Here is a 19676-nt window from a genome sequence, read left to right as displayed (position 1 = left end):
AAAACAACTGCTAACGTTTTTCGCCGCTAGGAGGAGACAGCAATTTGCACAAAAGAACCAGTTCAGGGTCTTGATACTGTATTGCAAAGTGCCGATGACGAATACATAATGCGTCATGGCCTGCGAAAACACGTTTGGCTTTCTTCATAATCTTTAAGTGCTAACACGTGAAGAGGACGATTCTTTATCAATCTTAACTTTTAAAAAGAACGTTCTTTATTTCGTTTCTAGATGATTTCGTAAAACAAGACCCAGACGTATGCCAACTTGTAGTTAATGAGCCGTCTTTCTAAACCAATGAGCGCAGTGTTGCTATGCTGTTTCACTTATATAATTGGCCATTTGACATGCCAGTCATTATTCTAGCCATCCCTTACCAAAGAACCAACAGTCATGTTAGTAGCAGTAATCTCCGTTGCTGACAATTTAAAATTAAGAAAGTTTTGACGTTTAATGGCTTAACATATAAACTGTGTGATGTTAATTGCAATTCGGCGTTTTATAGACACCGACGATTGTTAAAATGAAATGATCATTTCGTGATCTACAACTAGGAAAGTTAGCATTTCCCAACCAACGGCAGCTGACGTTAGAGCTTTTGAACGCTCGATATAAATGTAATACGTTCATTTTCTCACTGAAAACATAAGCATTACCCTACCAGCACATTCGCAAAATCATTGTTTTTGCGCACTATTTTTACACATTGCAAACGTTCCTGCAATAGTTTCATTAAGGTTTACAGAAAAACCTTAATGAAACTTTTGCAAACGTTTTCAATGTGTAAAAATGTTTGTATCATTATAAATATACATTATATATATTTATATATACAGTAGGATTGTGTGTTCCATGTTTACAATGAAGGCGGAAGTGACGAGAAGAGAACTATCTTGCTCCGGCTGTTAGTGTCCAAACTCTTTACTTTCCTCCTGCAAACTGTGTTGGGCATCGTTGCGCGTCAAAACATTGCGTCTGAGCACGACTTACCAGGGCCCAGGAGAGCACATTCAAGAGACGAGAAGACGATCCGACGTATTTGCTTAGGAAGGATCGCCAAGGAACGTTCAAAATTGGCATTGCCACGAAGAAAACGAGGAGGTGCGACATATTTCTGGCTACGCGGAGGTCCTCTTTTCTCCCCCACAAAGGTAAAACTATTTGCCATGCGTTGTTGTTGTTATTCTTGTTGTCACTTTAGTGCAATTCTCGTAACACATTGCTTATAATCACTGTCATTCTGTGGAGATGATTCTGGTGTCGATGTCGGCAGAAAGTCAGTATCGCTTGATTATTTATCAACACAGTCGGCACTAACCCGCTAAACGCACAGTATTGTTTGTTTATTGGATCGTTCCTTTGCTGTACATTGATTTATCTGGACTTTAAGCGAGATTTTCTCGTCATCCACTTCATCCTCACATATTGTTTTGTTGCGTCTGTCCCGAGCTCGTGCGCCAAAGTGCGCGTACACACGGTCGTGTGTCGTCAGCGTTGCCTCGCATCGACCGTTCGTGATCGATGCAAGTTAGTCTATAACCCTCTCACATGACCTGCTAGGTCACTGCAGATCTTCAAGTCAGTGTCGGATGGCAGTGTGTTTTCAAGATAGTGTGTACGTGTGTCTGCCTGCGTGCGTGTGCGCGCGCATAGGATTGCTGAGCTCAGGCATCCCTGCCATCTGGGCTCCGTGTGGTGGCTAAAGTTCTGGCCCAGATAAAGTGTGCCACTGCCTGTGACCTGATTCATACAGTAGGCAACACGCACACACACACTGCAGGCTTTCAGCGACCGCACCAATTCATAAATTTATGTGTTTAGTTATGTTCATCCTATAACGCAATTTTTGGTGACGCATACAGGCCCTTTTTGTGGGAGTTTTGCTTCAAGCATTTCCAATAACGTTTTGAAGGGCTACGCGATTTAATGAGAAGAATGAATAATTTCGTAAATCGTTTCATTGACGAAGAAACACTTGTATAATAACGTCATAAATTAACCGTCCCTTCTAAATTACCTAATGGACAGCCGACAGAAGTAAAGATACCCCTCAGTCAACATTTTCAAATTGAGGGCCAATTACTCAGTTTAATGATGCTAAGTATGCAATAATCCCTGTAACATGTCATTTTATGAAACATGAATATCCGGTCCAGCGCTGCTTTTCATAGGGCTACCTCACCATGGTTCATCTTGGCCCCACAGGGCCACCACTATAAAAGGGGTCATGCCAAACCTCTCAGCCTCTCTGTATTTACAGTTAATGATAATTTCCAGTGATGGGCTTTTAAGACAAATTAAGAATAAACAATTGAAGAGTCACATGTATACATGTTAAAAACAAAATCCTCTCCTCCTGCTCCAGCTATCTGTGCACAGCCACATCCAATTTGGTCTAAAATGCAGTAATGTCTATTTTTACTCAATACTATTACCGTGTCACCAGTCTCCAGCCAACAATCACAGTTTATTGAGCGCCACCTAACCTGGCCTGGCCCTCCTCTGGCCACCATTCCCCAAAGGCTACCTGATTGCCTTTACAGTATCATATTTTTTATCATCACAAAGATTAAGCGTACTAGCCAAGTACACAAAGACCAATCAACTGTTGAATCAGCGGTTCAATAAATCAATAGATCCTTTGCTTCACCATTACATGGATGACTGGCAAGTCAAGCCTGATACATAACAGAGTCCTTTTAAAATAGACTTAAGAGTTAAGTTATGGTGTGATTATTACTTCATCTAAAACATTTTCATCACAACTGTATGACGTTATGGCATTATCAAGTACCAGTATACTTGTCATCAGTGAGCAGTGTCCTCCTTCTACCAATATGTCCACTTATGTCAATCCGTCCTCGAGAACTTTGTCTCCAAAGCCTCCAGTCTGTGTTCATGATCCTGCCCACCCTTCAAGAGTATACAGTATCTTCATCTTGAAACCTATCTTATATTTTCTGGTCATTGTTAACTGTTTTTATTCTAAAGCATACAACATGCCTGGTCTCATTAGCTCTCGTTTGAATTATGCCGTACATACAAGATCGTAACCTTTCTTGGCCTTTCTGAGAAAATAGATTGGTCATTGCCCAAAATATACACAAATCTTGAGACACATCCCACTGAGAGTTTGTCGCTGGTATTTGATATCCGGGGAGGCTAAGTGATCTCATTCTGCTCCGTGCCGCTGGCCTGGGTATCACCGATTGAGGCAACACGGTGAAAGTAGGGGGAGTGCTGATTTGTGCTCGTGGGTGCAGCTCGTGCGCAGCATTAGACGCACACTTCTACTTCCCTCTCTGTCCCCGTCTGACTTGCATCGCTCGCTTTGCCCCCGATCGTCGTCACAAACGGCAGCGGCGGCCGCATCAGTGGGTTATATAACAAAGGTTTTTTTGTTGGGATATACAAGGGCCCTTTTGGCTGGTGAGACTCATGGCACGTAGCCCTTTGTGATGACACTCCGAAATGACCAGAACGGCCAGCGCGGTGACCTCAAACGATGTGCAGTGGGACTGATGAATAGACAGTGGCAGCACAGGAAAAACAAATGCGATTGTGTGGCCGGGCCTTTAGACGAGGAGAGCACAAACGCGGGGACCAAAATAGACTACGACAGAAGATGGAAAAACACTAATATCACACACTGAGGTTCTATGTTTGGCAGCAGTCATAGCTTCTGACATGTCATCTTTGATTACATCGGCCGTTGTCTCTCTAGCAGTCATTTCGTGAAGTCTGTCTTCATAACACTTCTGCCCTATCGTGTCAAACCGTCTTGCGTGAAATTGAACAGCTTAGTCAATTTTTGTTTAGCTGCCTTTTTCTGAAAAATGTCTACTGGCAAGATATTTTGAAATTTGTGGATTTCTGATGTAGCAGGTGAAATAACTCCCAGAATAATTTGAGCACAGCGGTTTAAAAAAAAAATGCCCGAGGCATTTTTGCCTGCCTCGGGTACCCATTTATTTTTGTGTAACTAAGTCACTGATGTCACTTTGTTTCAGAGACCAAAATCTATTGGGAGAAATTTGCCTAAAATCTCACTACTAACTGCTACTAAGCACGGTTTAACTAAAGATTGTTGATGATCTTAAAGTGAAAATTCATTGGTCTTCCATTACGAAGTGGAAATTCGTTATGTGTTGTTTTATGTCCTATAAGCAAGCAAAAACATGTTTAAATATCCAAATACTGTACTTAATGATTTCATAGAATTGTCAGTAGGATAACTGTTTACCAAAATATTTATTAGCTGCAGCACGAGTAGCAGTGTGTCTAATATAAATAATGGCACCCCCACACTGAGTGTCTTTCCCCATAAAACCACACACCCCAAAAGGGAGGTACTTTATCTAAAAGGTAAACAGATGCAGTGTTAGCACCAATCTCCATTCTCCAACAGAATCATCGGCATTAGCTTTGCTAACTGATACATTTTTGAGTTCTTGGAAAAGTTGACAATGTGGAAATATGTAGTTGTATTTGTGTTTGACAATGTGTTGACACCACTAATTCATTAGGCTAGTGATTAAGTGCTTCCTTCACTGGTGGAAATAAAAATCATGTTTTAATTTCATCTTTGGAGGACTTGCTTATCATGTTTTAATTTCATCTTTGGAGGGCTTGCTTTTCCCTTCAGACTGTAAAAACAAGTAGCCCCTTGGCTAGCCACAACATCTTTTCTCTGCTCTTGGTCATTATCATAACAAAAGCTATACAGCGTATTTAACCTTCAAGTTAAGTATGTTTGATCTTCAGATATGCTACAGAAAATCAGAATTGAATATCGTCTATTTGGATTTAAAAACTAACAAAAAAACTACACTTTGCTTAGCAGCACACTACTTTCCTCCTCCTCATCCTCCCAATTTTTCTTCCCCATAAATTTTGGTCAATGAGATGAATTTGCTGGCCGGAAAAGCACTTTTGAAACGGCATGTTTGTTAAAATGCGATCAGTAGGAACGGCAGCAGTGTCATGCTGTCAGCATCAAAGTGTGTGCAGTCATTTAGGTCCATCACCTGCTAGTTAGTGTCGTATTCATGCTAGACGCAGCTATAATGGTGCTGTATATCAATGCATGCGTTGTAAAATTGATTTTTAGAGCTCTGAATTTGCAATTGAACGTGATTTCAGATTTCGGCACCAGCACTTGCAGTAGAAAGACGAGTATAGTTGTTACGCCGTGACCTGCTGCCAGGAATTCACCAAAGCATTTGTCCCCATTTTGTAAAGTTTTTTTTTGAATTTGGCCTTCTTGTCGCATTCATGGCCTGATTTACTGTAATGCAGCGCATCAATATATGCTGTGATTTCACACAAAAAAATGCCTTGAGCTATTTTTTTGATCCGTGTACCCTAATTACTCGAGTATGTATTTCACCACTACTGCGCATTGTACAGTAGTGGCTGACTTTGATGAGACCGAACCGCCACGACGAACTGAGTGATTTCAACTAAGGTAAAGAGCGGATGTTTAGTGTGCAGCCTTTCATTAAGACACCTGATAACTGCTAAAAATTGGAGCAGCACAGTTTTTTTTTTTTTTAGTTATTACTTTACTTGCTACAAGCACTAACCTGTTCAAATCAAAATCTTTTTGGCTCTGTTGTGGCGTCACCTGTTGGACTTTCATTAACTGTAGGACTTTGGTTGAAGTGCTATTCATTTTCTTTCATGTGTCATTTTCTTCTATGGAAACATAATTTGTTGAAAATCTAAATTATTAGTGTGATTCCCTCTATTGTGTGAGCCATGGCAATGCTATGACATTGGAAAACCGTAATCAGGTTATCATGTCAAGACCCTGACTAGAACCAGATCCAGGTGTCCCATCTCCCCAGCAACGCTTCATAGCTCCTCCTCGGGGAGTCAGAGACATTAAGTGGTGTATTGTGCGTTTACCCTCGGGTGCTCTACCAGCTGGACATGCCTGGAACGGCTCCAATGGGAGGCACTCAGAAAGCAACCAAATCAGATTTCTGACGAAGCATGCAAATGAATGTAACGTATTGCTGCATTTATTTGCTACTAAAATTGAAGCTAAGGATACCTAGAGGTCAAATACTTGTTGCTGTTATTTACTGTGTGCACATACTATATACTATACTATATACACACACAAACTGTATGTGTGTATTGATATGCTGTATGTGTATGTGCTGTATGTGTGTACTTTATATAATACACACACAAACAGTCATGTACACGCACTCATACATGAACACACACACTTAGGGTCGTCTAACATCCTTACCGAGCACTCCTTTGTGCCCCAATCCGACTCAGCTGGCATCAAGTCAGACAACCTAATTTATTTACATTTATATATCCTCCGCTCCTTTCATTTCTGGAACATTTATACCCTTCTGGCAATTTTTAAAAACAATAATTTTTCAGGAGGCCAATAAAAGGGTATTTCTTTCTACTTCTCTTGGACTGATAGCAATCCTTCCATTCAGTGCTTTATTAGTTTTTCCAGATGGTTCCTCAAAGACTGACAGGAAGGGGACACCAAATGGTGCAGCTTATTGCGACTCTCATTTGTGGCATGTCGTTAAATTTCAAAGACTGCTATGCGACCCCATGAGAAGTAATATCGGGGAACAGAACATAAAACCATTTTTGATGATCTATCTAAGCTTGTATAATTTTGGCATATCAGATAGGCTTGACTGCATGTTCTAGTCTGGCCACTGGAAACCTCAACACCAGGGTTGATCAAATTATCAAATTTTCAAGGTTTTTTTGTTTTTTGTAATCCCCAACCAGACCTAATCATTTTTCATTATATCTTTGCATGTTTAGAAAATCTATACAGTGTATAAATGAATTTGTAAGTACGAGTGGCACCTATTTTTTTTTTGTTACATTTTCTTGTCTCTTTTTTTCACTGGCCTTGCAGGCAATTTCAAATCTCGTTTTTACTATAGGCCACTTGCCGTCGAAAAAAGGCATGGGGGGGCAAATGGCCCCCGGGCCGTAGTTTAGAGAGCCCTGCTGTAACCCATTTGATTTTTCTATGTAATCCTGTTTACAATGGGCTTCATTCAAAAGATCCTCAATTGTGGGAACTAAATTGTGTGTTTATTCTAACAGAATGCTCATTCTTTTCGTGGAAGGTCTGAACTGGAATGTTTACTAAAATTACAATCAAGATATTAAATGGCAGACCCTAATCCTAACCCTAAACTTACGTGTTCATTTACTCGATGGAAACAGATGCAATATTAGTGTATTTAGCTGTAGTTAAATTGGGGTTTTGCATCTTTTGTTTTTTTTTTACCCATGAAACATTTGGCGCAGCACCGTAAGCACAAATTGGAGTTTGAAGTTATGTACGGTAATTGGAAACGTTCATTTAAGAGACAAACAAACGTTTTAGTGAGCTAGAGACACTAAATTGAACGCTCTGATAATTTGAGGGAAGTCCGCAACCAAAGATGTGTTTCATTTTATTTACCTCACCCCGAGTTGCAAAGCAGTGTCCATTCTGCATATCATTGCATTAAAAAAAAAAAAAACCTAGCAGGAAAGGTCCTCAGAGAGGCCAGCAACAATTATTATAGTGACCTGAAATGACCCAGATGCAAGAAAATGCAGATAATGTAGATTTTTTGATTAATATGTGATCAAAGCCTTGACACAAGTGAACTGTGTAGTTTTGCATGAAACTATACCATAAAATATACCATAAACTCCCAAACCTATGGAATGGTACAGGCAAGCTCAGTAATCTCCGCAACACAAGTATTTGGAAGGGTTCGGTCTATTTGGTGTCATGGAGTGAGTTCAGCATGAGGCTCACAGTTGTGTTAGGCTAAGCAGATTAACTCCGCGGCCTCGTGCTCGACTTCTGTGCGAGCTAGCTTTCCCACTTATGTTGGTTGGTAAATGGGAAGCGTGCCTGCAACTGTGAGCAAACACCCCAAAGCAGCTGCTCGGGAGGAGGTCTGGAAATGGCCTGAGCCTCCAAGAGTTGCTGCCACTTTAAAACATAGGGTACAAATAAAGTTTACTTGTGGTTTTGCCAACTGCTCGTCTGTTTGATTTCAATTAAAAAAATATTTGAATACTTTTTGTTGGCATTGTAGATGTGGGTGTAGTACATGACATAGTTGCACCTATCATTTAAAAATCAGAAGGATATCACAGTAATAATTAGTCTTTGTGTATTTTTTACGCTATCATTTAATCATTAGGTGGCAAGGTGGAAGGCTGATTAGCATGTCCACCTCACACTTCAGATGTCTCAGGTTTGCTTCCGACTCGGGCCTTTCTGTAGAGTTTGCATGTTCTCCCGCGTGTGTGCCCGCGTGGGTTTCTGACACATTCTATAAACATGCATGGTTGTTCTCATCTCTGATTGTTAAAGTGATTAGTTGCTCGTCTTCGTGTGCCCTGCGATTGGCTGGCGACCAGTTCAGGTTATACTCCGCCCACCCAAAAGACAGCCGGGATAGGCTCCAGTTCACCCAATAAAGATAAGCGGTTCACAAAAAAGATGAATGGCTGGAAGGATCACTTTTATATTTAAAACTTGAACAAAAAAAATGAATGCAGTATAGGTGCAACATTATGTGTTCTTGTCCTGAAACACTCAATAGGTGTTCTTCACTGTTGAAATACACTAGAGGTATTTGCAAATGACGACACATTGTTTTCAATGATAAACAAAAAAAAAAAATCATATCTACATCTAAAAGTTGATGCTTTGTCTTTAGGCTCAAATGAAATGGCAAATGTTTCAAGCTGCATATGTAACAATAGTTTCACACTTGCGGTTAAGTTTACAACATCAGTGGCAGGAAGAAGCTGTTGTGCAACCATGGAAGCGTCACGTCTTTCATTCCTCCGTGCTTTTAGGTGTTTGCCTCCCGACCCACCGCCCACCACGGCCCTCACCTGTGTGTTGCGGTGCTTCCCTTGTGAGCCGACCTGGGCCGGCAGTCCCTTCTTGCACCGCCCGCCAACCCCGCCCATGGTCAGAATGACGCGCTCCAAGACCTTCCAGGCCTACCTGCCGAGCTGCCACCGGACGTACAGCTGTATCCACTGCCGGGCCCACCTAGCCAACCATGACGAGCTCATCTCCAAGGTAACCGGCGGCGGAACTTCACAGCATTGTATGCCTCAATTTACAGCAGCAGTTGCACCTGGATTGCATTTAAATGGCATTACGCCCAATACGGAAAAGAACCACAGTTACAGATGTGCTTTAATAGTTTCCAGCTCACGTGGCTTCACTTTTACGAGCATTTAAAACAACTATCGTTTTGCAACGTGGAATTCTGCAAGCAGATTGGCCTTTTGTATGCTTGGTACTCTCTGCTCGAAAATGCTTTTGAGGCTGCTGCCTCAAAATGTTCAATTAAATTGATTAAATCAATCACATAACTGAATTACCAATGTTATTCATTTCAATAGAAAAAATCAGATGCATATAAGTACTCATCAGTGCAAAACCTTTGCATATGTTCACATATATCAATGGAAAATACCTAGCACAAAGAAAATGCTAACGAGCTAAACGCATACAAGGCAGCACTATATAAAATGATGAAGACAAGAACTTAACATTAGCTAGCATGTTATCCACATCATAAATTGTTGAATTAACAGACTAATTTTGGGCATCGTATCATAAATCACAACGTACAGACACTCGTGGGCTAGATTTCACAGAGACAGAACCGACGTGTGCGTCACCGACAGTGACTGCTCTCAATTCAAGCCACACGGTCCTTCCTCCCTCCAAAATGTAATACCAAAAGTGGCCAGAGGCGACGCCAAAAACTAAGATCAAACTGAACTGTTATAGGATAAACTAAAAAAGTTCCAAAACTTCATTATTTCAGGTGTGGCTCATGCGGCCTGATACCAGTTGATTCACGGACCGGCAGATGGGGACCTATGCTCTACTGTATTTCATGTTGCTGACTTACAGCACTCACCTAACACACAGACTTATTGTTGCAGCAGATAAATGACCTGGAACTGCACAGCTTTGGTTGTTTTCATTACTACCTTATGTGAGAGGCCATTTCCAGCAATATTAAAGGGTGCATGTGTGTCGCAGCCTCCTCATCTTGCTCTCTTCTTGATTCTGCAGTCGTTCCAGGGCAGCCAGGGCAGAGCCTACCTGTTCAACTCAGTGTGAGTGTCCATCTTTTGTTCTTTGTTCCCTCCATCTGTTTTCAATTGGCTTAACTTCGGCTATGTCGGAAATCAGCTCTTATGCACGCTACCCTCAGGAGACAAGCAATTTTCCACGCGCTGTTATTTAAGGAAGTTTGCGATGCATATTGTTCTACCAGGTTGGCACATTGTTTTTGTTTTGAGGCTGCGGTGTAGACAGATGCCTCCAGGGGCCATCATTATCAGATGAATTTAGTCAGAAAATAAGGCTCTTCAAGTCAATGCTCGGCAGCCCAGTTCTCCGCTCTGAGGCGAGTGGGTGGGATTCAGTGACTCACTCACTCTGAGCACATTACACTCTATATGAAACGGAGCAAGTTAAACTCGCTCCTGTCTGTCTCTCTTTCTCTCGCTTTACCCATTCTTGTTCTTGCAGGGTGAACGTGGGGTGTGGTCCTGCAGAGGAGCGAGTTCTGCTCACAGGCCTGCACGCTGTCGCAGATATCTACTGTGAGAACTGCAAGACCACCCTGGGCTGGAAATATGTGAGTGCCCTTGGCTGATTTTCAGTAGTGCGCGCAAACAGCCTCAAAGGTTGCTAGATGATTAACAGTCACGTCCTAATTTTGTTTGCAACCCATATTATATTTGGACCACCTCCTCATTCGGATTCAGTGAAGCTGAAGGCAGAATTCAGTTATAGGCCTCTTTATTTATCTTTGGGGGTACTCTTTGACAGTTTGAGAATCAGTGACATTTCACGTGAACACATTGGTTGCCTTAAAGAGACAGTGTTGCTGTAACAAAATATTTGTTTTTTTTTTCTAGTCAACTCATTTTTGTAATTACAGATGAATTAATCAATGCCCCAAAACTCTAGAGCACTACTTAGCTCGTGCTCGTTCTTTTTGAAGACTGGTGTGGCTGTTGTCAATGAAAATTATGACAAAATACCCTCATCAATGAATCCTAATCACGTGACGGAGATGAGACAATCACGCAATGGCAATGTGGGTCCCGTCACGATAAGAATTAAATATTTATTAGCACATTGTTGGTGATTAATACTGAGACTACATTTAGCATCGCTTTCTCAAATTGACGACTGCTTTTCTTCACCGAGCTTTTATCACGTGAAGAAAATGAGGTCAGCCGCAACGGAAATGCTGGTCACGTGATGGTAATGGAAGTCACATCATGTAGTGCCATATTGTTGACGAATAAAACGACACAAAATGCGGTTTACAAATCAAATCTGAGAAATCCTTTTAAATCCTCATCGTCCAAAACGATATGACAGTTTCGTCTCTGTCTTTTGTTTTATTATTTTTATTTTGCTGTGTATTTATGTTCCTTGTGATCCATCTGTACCTGGACAGTGTTGCTTCCTCAGTCAAGACTCGTGGTAGTATTTGGATTCGTAAATTGCACCTGGAGGTTGGGATAGCACGTAACAGTTAGCACAACCAACACTGAAGGACTGATAGTCGCAGTGTGTTTTCCTTAAAGTAAACAAGTTTAAGTTGTGCATGAGCACACACACACTTTGCACTTGTTTATATTTGTTAAATGCATTCGTTTTAGATTGGAGCGCTAAAATAAAAAGCAATATAATTATACTGACATTTGACTGTATGGCACCTGTAGCCAGCGTTTAGCACAGTGTCTGGTATAAATTAGCCGCTAGCTATAGCTGCGCGAGTGCCCTCGAGAGCAGCCGGGTTACTTTTCAGGGGTAGTTTATTTAAGTAAATGCACACTTTGATGCTGACATCCTGACATGATTGCTGTTCTTACTGACCACTTTTTAAACTACCAGGCTCACCTAATGTGTGTCCTGTGGGTCTGACATGACGAAAATTTATAGGAGAATTTTCTAAAATCTCAGTTTAAGTTAAAAAAAAATAGTTGATTATTAAAAAATGGTCTTTCATAACTAAGTGGAAAGATATTATTTGGTCTTCTGCATTTACATTTCTCTTTCACCTAAAAAAAAAAAAATATATACAGTATATATATATATATATATATGATTGCCAAAATACTCAAGAGAAGCAGCTTTACAGGAGAAATACAGGATGTACTTATTACTTTCAGATCACCTGTGCGATATACAGTATATTATCTATATAGTTTGGTTTTTCAGTTGAGGAAAAGGATTTTAAAATATGGCCAAGTAAGGCAAAAACAAGTTTGTAAACATTGCCAAACACAAGCTGCATGCATTTTGGTAGGTTTTCCCAGCTGCAGCCGAAAAATAAGCCTGTAGCAAAAGTGACTCTCCTGTTTATGTTTACATTTGCATGCTAGATTGTTACATTTCCTGCCATCTGTTCAGTAAAAATAAAATACTTTGAAAACCAGAAAACTTAAATTGGAAGTTATATTACAAATTTTCTGAAATTCTCATTTCTTTCATGCGGACTCAATCACGTGAGACATCTTGTGAGCGTGTTATGTAAATCGGAGCTACGATCTAGCTGTAGTAAAGTACGCCTGCAGTATGTATTTAGTGTGGGTGGTATTTTAGGTCCCATGTCAAGGGAATTTAATAGGCTGCACACATGTTACCTTCCCTCATAGCTCAGTAGAGCTGATTGAGTGCAGTTGCAAGAAGTGAACCCTGTCAGCATGGAGGTGAGAATTTACACTGTAAGGCACGTGAGCATATTCCTTGGTGGTGGACCCACACAAGCACACAATATCCTTTTTGTTCAGTGCTTGAGAGGGCTCCATTGACTACCTGTCTGGGCTTCATCTCCAACTGTAAACATTCCCAGGATAAACATTTTTCTATGTCAACCTTACGGGTGGTTATTTTTTTTCAGCCCAGGTTCTATTTGCGTCCCGACCCCACAAGGTGGAGACCACATGGTGTGCGCACGCGTACACACACATGTAATACTACTTAATTGGGGGATCAGGGGTATGACATACATATCAGTTGCAGCTGTGTTGCTTTTCTGCTGTCATCAAAGTTCTGTAGCGAGGCCTTGACCCACTGCCCTTATAGACCAGAAATTTGATCATGTCACTTCAAAGCCACACAGTCAAAAGACAAAACACGGTCCACGGACTCCATGTAGAAATACAGTACATTTCTGTATCATTATTGTACAGGATGCAAGGAGAACAAAGTAAATAAAGTTTCACAAATACAGTACAGATATATCCCCATATACATTGCCAAAATACTGTTTTTTTGTTGTTGTTTTTTTTAGTTTTAGCTTGTTGCTACATGAATACCATCTTGAAACGCAGTAAGAATTTGTGACATTACTCTGGATGAAAATGAGGACTAATTAAAAAGAAGCACTTATCGCGCCTCAGGTGATCATATTCACTGGTCAGACTTAAGACATGCTCCGATTTTGCTTTGTGACAAAATGAAGAAATCTGTAATATAGAAAAATCTGAATATTGGGGACTATTCAAAAAGTGAAACACAAAGATTTTCATAAGTCTGATTCCCACATCATTTCTTCCTCCTCTTGAGGTATTGGGATTTCTGCAGTTCTATTGGGTTAGAAGCACAGAGCACAACCAGTGAGCTAAGCTATGCCCGTTGAGTCACCTCGGCTCCTCAAGTCAGTAGAATGCAATATTAGCAATACAGTATTAGCTTAGTTCTCCAAAACCTCCCTTACTGTAGTGACTAACACAGGAGCCCAAAACCACATAAGCTTTATTCACAGTGGATTCATCAACAAAGCAGGACAATTATTATAATTTATATTCATAGCTGTATTGATTCATTGATTACTGGCATCTTGGAGTGTCCAAAACACCTGTCATGCATGTTTCTGCAATGTGGGAGGGATGGAATGTGGAGAAAAACACGCCCTGTTGAGAATTGATGTGAAATATTCATGTTTCATTTTTATGAATCTACTTATCAATTTGATCAACTTTGCCACATTCTGATATATTAAGATGTAGTTGTACATTTACACAATATAGAAATAAAGAATAAGGACATATCATCTAATTAGTTAATCAATCATGTGTCATTTTATCACATTAATTACTCTGAAATATTCATCCTAGAAGACATTTTTGGACAATTTTATGCTTGCACTTCCACTCTAGGAACCAGTTCAGGGCATTTTTAGCAATTCCAGCTTGATGGAGCTTCACTGTACCAAAATAAAATTCTAACCTTCCCTAGTAGTCTAATGAAAGTATTGAATTTTGAGGTTCCCCCTGCGTAATGCCAACTTTTCAGCGCATAAACAGTCCTGTTTTAGCTGCAATGTTTAAGGTTGCGTGAGTATTCAAGGCTACTGACACACCGTGTTCACCAATTGCAATGCTGTGGTTGACTGACATCATTTCAAGACCGTTAACAACTATCACCAAACTCTTAAACCATTCAAACATAGGAAATCTAATGCAGTTATCGATGTACAGTCTTGTATACAAAATGCCATTGTATACATCCCCCTTTTTAAAGACATGTTGGAATACAAAATAAATAGGGGACAAATTTACCGTACATTGAAACATGTCTTGATATAAATTTAAGTGCATAGTTTCTTAAGTTACTTTGGGAGCTCCATGTTCCAAAATCAGAACTGCATAAAGGCCTGCATAGACATAAATAGAGGAGACATGGAGTTAATTTGCCCTACATCTAACCATAGAAATAAATGTTGACAGCTCAGTAAGTCCTCTGTCGTAAAGTTCAACCCTGCAGAGCTATGAAGCATCCAAGCCCGTTAGAATTTAGGTTCCGTATTCTCATTTGTTGGCTTGTAACCATCTTATGATTAACCTCCATGGGACCATTCACCAAAAAGACCTGTTCCAAAGACTTTTTTTTTAGTTTATTTAAAAATATGTTTTACTCTTAAATAAACACTGGGATTGGGTAGTTTAAAATAAACACTGGGATTAATGATACATTGCAATTCACAGCATACTTCCAAGTGCTTAAGTAATGGAAAATTAGATATTGTCTTAAAAATATTGTGAAGTAGTATGTATATTTTGGCATGTTAGGAATTGTGTCAAATTATTCTGTGTCAAAATATCGTTGAGAAACACTGATGTAAGTCTATTCATTTATTAGTGGTCCATTATTACTGCCCTTATTGCTCTATTACTGTTTTTTTGTTTTTTTTTTGTTTTATCGCCTACCTTAGTATTTGCTCTATTATGGAATGTAGTCTGCTGGGAAGTGAACAGAATAAGAATTTCATTCTGTGGTATTACTATGCATATGCCGATAAAAATCTATATGGAGCACTCAGAAAATGTTTGCTAGATGCAACTATTATGGAGCCTGAGCCACCGGTAAACACTGTTGATGTAAATGTCAGCGTAATTAATTAGTTTCTTAATGCCCTGAATGGGTGATTGGATGTACTTTTCGAGCAACGTAGTTTTGTTACGCATTCGGAGTCGGGACCAGCGCGCGCAGTAGAAAGACTAGTCAAGCTTTTCCCCTGTGACACACTGCTGTGAGCAACTACTATCGGTATAGGTACAAGGTATTGTATTATTTGAGCCTGATGTGAAAGTAATGTCAGCTCTCCTGTCCTGTCCTCTGCCGCACCCTCTAGGAACATGCCTTTGAGAGCAGTCAGAAGTATAAAGAGGGCAAGTTCATCATCGAGCTGGCCCACATGATCAAGGACAACGGCTGGGACTGAGCCGACGAGCCCGCCAGGACACAAGCGCAGCGGAAGGGGAGAGGGTTGGGTGAATGGATGGGGAGGGCGGGGAGGGTGTTAGGGGGTTGTAGTGGGTGAGTGTTTGACTTTGGTTTGGCTGATTTACCATTAACCTCTGTAAGTCCCTGCCCATTCCTCCCCTACGACGCCTCTTGCACACACCGACACTCACACGTGACACGCGTCAGGTCGCTGACATCCAAGCTGGGAGCTGTGGCAGATGGCCTATGACTGCAGATGAGACAAGACGTCTCCTTTTCTTACTGAAACCCGATTCCGTATCTTTACAACGTTTGCACACCACTGGCGCATGTGGTAGTGTTCAAAAGCGGCTGGTAGGAGACGCATCCAGCAGTCGGCCTCACTTGGCTGTTCTGTGCCACCCCTCACCCCGTAGCTAGCGATGACCTAAGATGATTATAGCAAATCGACATGATTGGGGGGGTGCCAGCTGGGCCAGTGATGAGGCTTGGCACGAACGCCCGAGCGCAGCGGGCGGGAGCGGGGGGGATTGACGCGCAGCGGGTCAGTCGCTAAACACGAAGGGGGGCGAGGGAAAGATCGCGTTCCAGTAATCCGGGAGCTTCGACGGCTTCTGGCTGGGAACTGGTCCAGCTCAGGGCGGCCACTTTGAAAGACATCTAGCTTGACCGTCATCGGCTTTTCTTAAAACCTTGCTGTTTGCTTTGAAACCCCTGTAAAGTGACCTGCGGAGCTTTGCGCAAGCACAGAAAAGGTCTCAGGTGGTCCCCAAAATCCTCTTGTACTAGCCTCAAAAGATAAGACCGCTTCAATTGGATAGCGAGCGATCAGAAACTGTGACCCACGTTTTTGGAAAATGGCCTGAGTACGACGCATTTCGTGGGTTTATCATGTTTATCATCATTTACATGATCACGTTGAAGCGGATGCTAAAAAGCTAGTCGTGTGCTGTGTCTGTGCAATCTGCCTGTAGAGGAAATGACTTCCTTGATCTGGACTGACTTTAGTGAAAATGACTTTGTGTTCATCTGCCTCACACTCACATGTACCTGCTATAAACCCCCAGGGCGTTGATCGCTATGTTGTGACAGAATATCCAACTATGGTTTTAAAATTACACTGTCCTTTTTTGTTCTCACACTCCGGTTGGTGACATTTACATTTGCTCTATATAGATTTCTGTTGAACGGCTATCAAATTGAAGTGGTCCTAACACTCCACAATGAACACGCCTTGTCTACATGAAGCAGTTTTTTTTCTAGGACCCATGTGCTTTTCTTCATATGGCCCCAAGATTGATTTTTTTTCAGTTTGCGGCTGTCGCTCATACTAGCCACTCCATGTGCAAAAGGGGTTCTACAGCTCCTCTGATGGAACTGTGCTTTTTCAAGCAAGAATAGCCATTAGACCTTCCATCTTATGGAACGCACCACAAATATACAGTATGCATGAGCTAAAGTGCCTGTTGGCTTTGAGTCCCAGCTTCTTCCCAGCTGAGAGAATTACTGCCGGTGGCACCGTTTCTGATCCATCTGCATCACGTCGAAAACATACAGACGTAAATACAATCCAGATGTAGGGCAGTAGGAATGTCTCATCTTTTGTCTCTGTGATAGTCTCTTTTGTTGATACTTGTTCCAAGCTCTCCAGATAGCGGCAGTATAAGGTCATATTAAAACCCATCACAACCAAAGAAAGCACCCACAACAAGAAGCTGACCAAGCAAAGGATTCCTATTTTGCTTGGGGAAAGTTGTGCAAAACGAGGGTGTGAATAGCTGAAAGCCAAGGCTGTGGATAATACTTGTCTGTCATATGTATTTTGCGTCTTTTATTTTGTAAACAACAGATCTTAATATATGAATCTATTGTATTTACGAGGAATACCATTCATGTCAACCTCTGTGTTACAGAATGTAAATACTGTCAATGTGTCATGTTTTATCAACGAACCCCACGATGATGAATGAATTTGATTTGGGTCATGTCAGGCTTTCTCTCGGGTTGGCTGTACAAAATGAATTTTTTACCCAAAATGTTTCAATTTTAATGTCTTTTGTAAAGAGGGATGCTGATGTTGACTTCATGTTATTGGATCATCATCTAATAAAATGCACCTTGATATCTCTATGAACAACTCTGTTTTTTCTCATGCTAGTGTAATTGAGCGTTCAATTGAGTTTTAGTGAATGTTTATCAGTTGTCCAAGTATTTTCTCCTCTTAGATGAAATAGTTAAACTAAATTTAGCATTTTATAAATCTCCAAGCCCTTTATTACATATTGTACTTAATGTTTTTTACTTGTTTATTGATCACAATTATTCCGTTAATCTGACACCCCAAATCTTAATACCAATAATATGCCTAAAAATTATAGCGGGGGAAACAACACTCAATTGTGCCACTTCCAGTGCATCATCTGGAGCGGTTCAGAATCCATTTTTTGCAGGTCAGGTTGCGGAGGCAGCAACTTCAGCAGGGAAGGCCATACCTCCTTCTCCCCAGCCACTTCGTCCAGCTACTCCAGGGGGCTACACAGGCGTTGCCAGGCCAGTCGAGAGACATAGTATCTCCGGCATGTCCTGGGTCGTCCCCGGGCTCTCCTTCCGGTGGGACGAGCCTAAAACACCTTACCAGGGAGGCATCCAGGAGGCATCCTTGCAAGATGCCTGAGTCACCTCACCTAGCTCCTTTCCGCAACGGCTCTACTCCAAGTCCCTCCCGGATGACCGAGTTTCTCACCCTATCTTTAAGGGAGATCCCAAACATCCTGCTCAGGAAACTTGCATTCAGGATTCAGTTACGATCTATAGGTCGTGACCATAGGTGAGGGCAGGAACGGAGATCGACCGGTAAATCGGGAGCTTCGCCTTCTTTACCACGACAGACCGGTACAGAGGCCGCATTGCAGCAGATGATGCACTGATCCGCCTGTTGATCTCCCGTCCCGTGAACAAGACCCCATGATACTTAAACTCCTCCACTTTGCGCAGGACCCCAGACTGGGCACTCCACCCTTTTCCGATTGGGGACCATGGTCTCAGATTTGAAGTTGCTGAACTCCATCTCAACCACTTCACACTCAAGTGTGAACTGTTCCACTTGGAGATCACAGCCCGAAGAAGCCAGCGGCACCACATCATCTGCAAGAAGCAGAGATGCAATACTGAGACCACTAAAACAGGATCTCCTCAACACTTCAACTGCCCCAGAAATTTTGTTTATGAAAGTAATGAACAAATGAACAGAATCGTGACAAAGGGCAGTCCTGGCAGAGTCCAACTGGAAATACTTTGACTTTTTGCCAAAAATGACTGCCAAAAATGCGGACCAAACTCTGACATCAGGGATACAGAGACTGAACAGGCCGTATGAGGGGGTTCCGTACCCCGTACTATCAAAGGACCCCCCACAGAACTACATGAGGTGCACAGTCGAATGCCTTCTCCAAGTCCTCAAAACACATGTAGACTAGTTGGGCGAACTCCCATGCACCCTTGAGGATCCTGCCAAGGGTATACTAGAGCTGGTCCACCGTTACACAGCGGGGACAAAAACATCACTGCTCTTCCTGAATCAGTGGTTCGACTTCTTTAGCTGCCTGGAATAGACCTTATCGGAGAGGCTGAGGGGTTTGATCTCTCTATAGTTGGAACACACCGTCTGGTCCACCATCCTGGTCTGCCAATCCAAACGCACTGTCTCCGATGTCTGTGCAATGTTGTGGAGGCGTGCCAACCAAGACAGCCCAACAACAATGAATACAAGTGTGTAGATTCTGAATAGGAGGGTGCATTTTATTGCTAAGAAACATTTTTACTTGACCTGCCCTTTCACATTTTCACGCTGACTGGCCACATGGTTGTTATTTGTACG

General features: G+C 41.7%; 1 protein-coding gene across 1 annotated transcript; it reads left to right on the top strand.

Annotated features, from left to right (window-relative positions):
* Positions 1-938: 938 nt before the first annotated feature.
* ypel2b (yippee-like 2b) lies at positions 939-17936 on the top strand. Its single transcript, XM_088427119.1, has 5 exons — positions 939-1151; positions 8872-9103; positions 10118-10161; positions 10580-10688; positions 15708-17936. Exons 2-5 carry the CDS (start codon positions 8987-8989, stop codon positions 15795-15797), a joined length of 360 nt encoding a protein of 119 aa, XP_088283245.1. The 5' UTR covers positions 939-1151; positions 8872-8986; the 3' UTR covers positions 15798-17936.
* The last annotated feature ends 1740 nt before the right edge of the window (positions 17937-19676 follow it).

The sequence above is a fragment of the Hippichthys cyanospilos genome, chromosome 11 (genome assembly GCF_059441005.1).
Source record: "Hippichthys cyanospilos isolate Australia breed blue-spotted pipefish chromosome 11, RoL_Hcya_1.0, whole genome shotgun sequence".
Lineage (NCBI taxonomy): Eukaryota > Metazoa > Chordata > Actinopteri > Syngnathiformes > Syngnathidae > Hippichthys > Hippichthys cyanospilos.
Note: the sequence above shows the minus strand (reverse complement) of the source record. Positions and strands in the feature narration are given on the sequence as shown.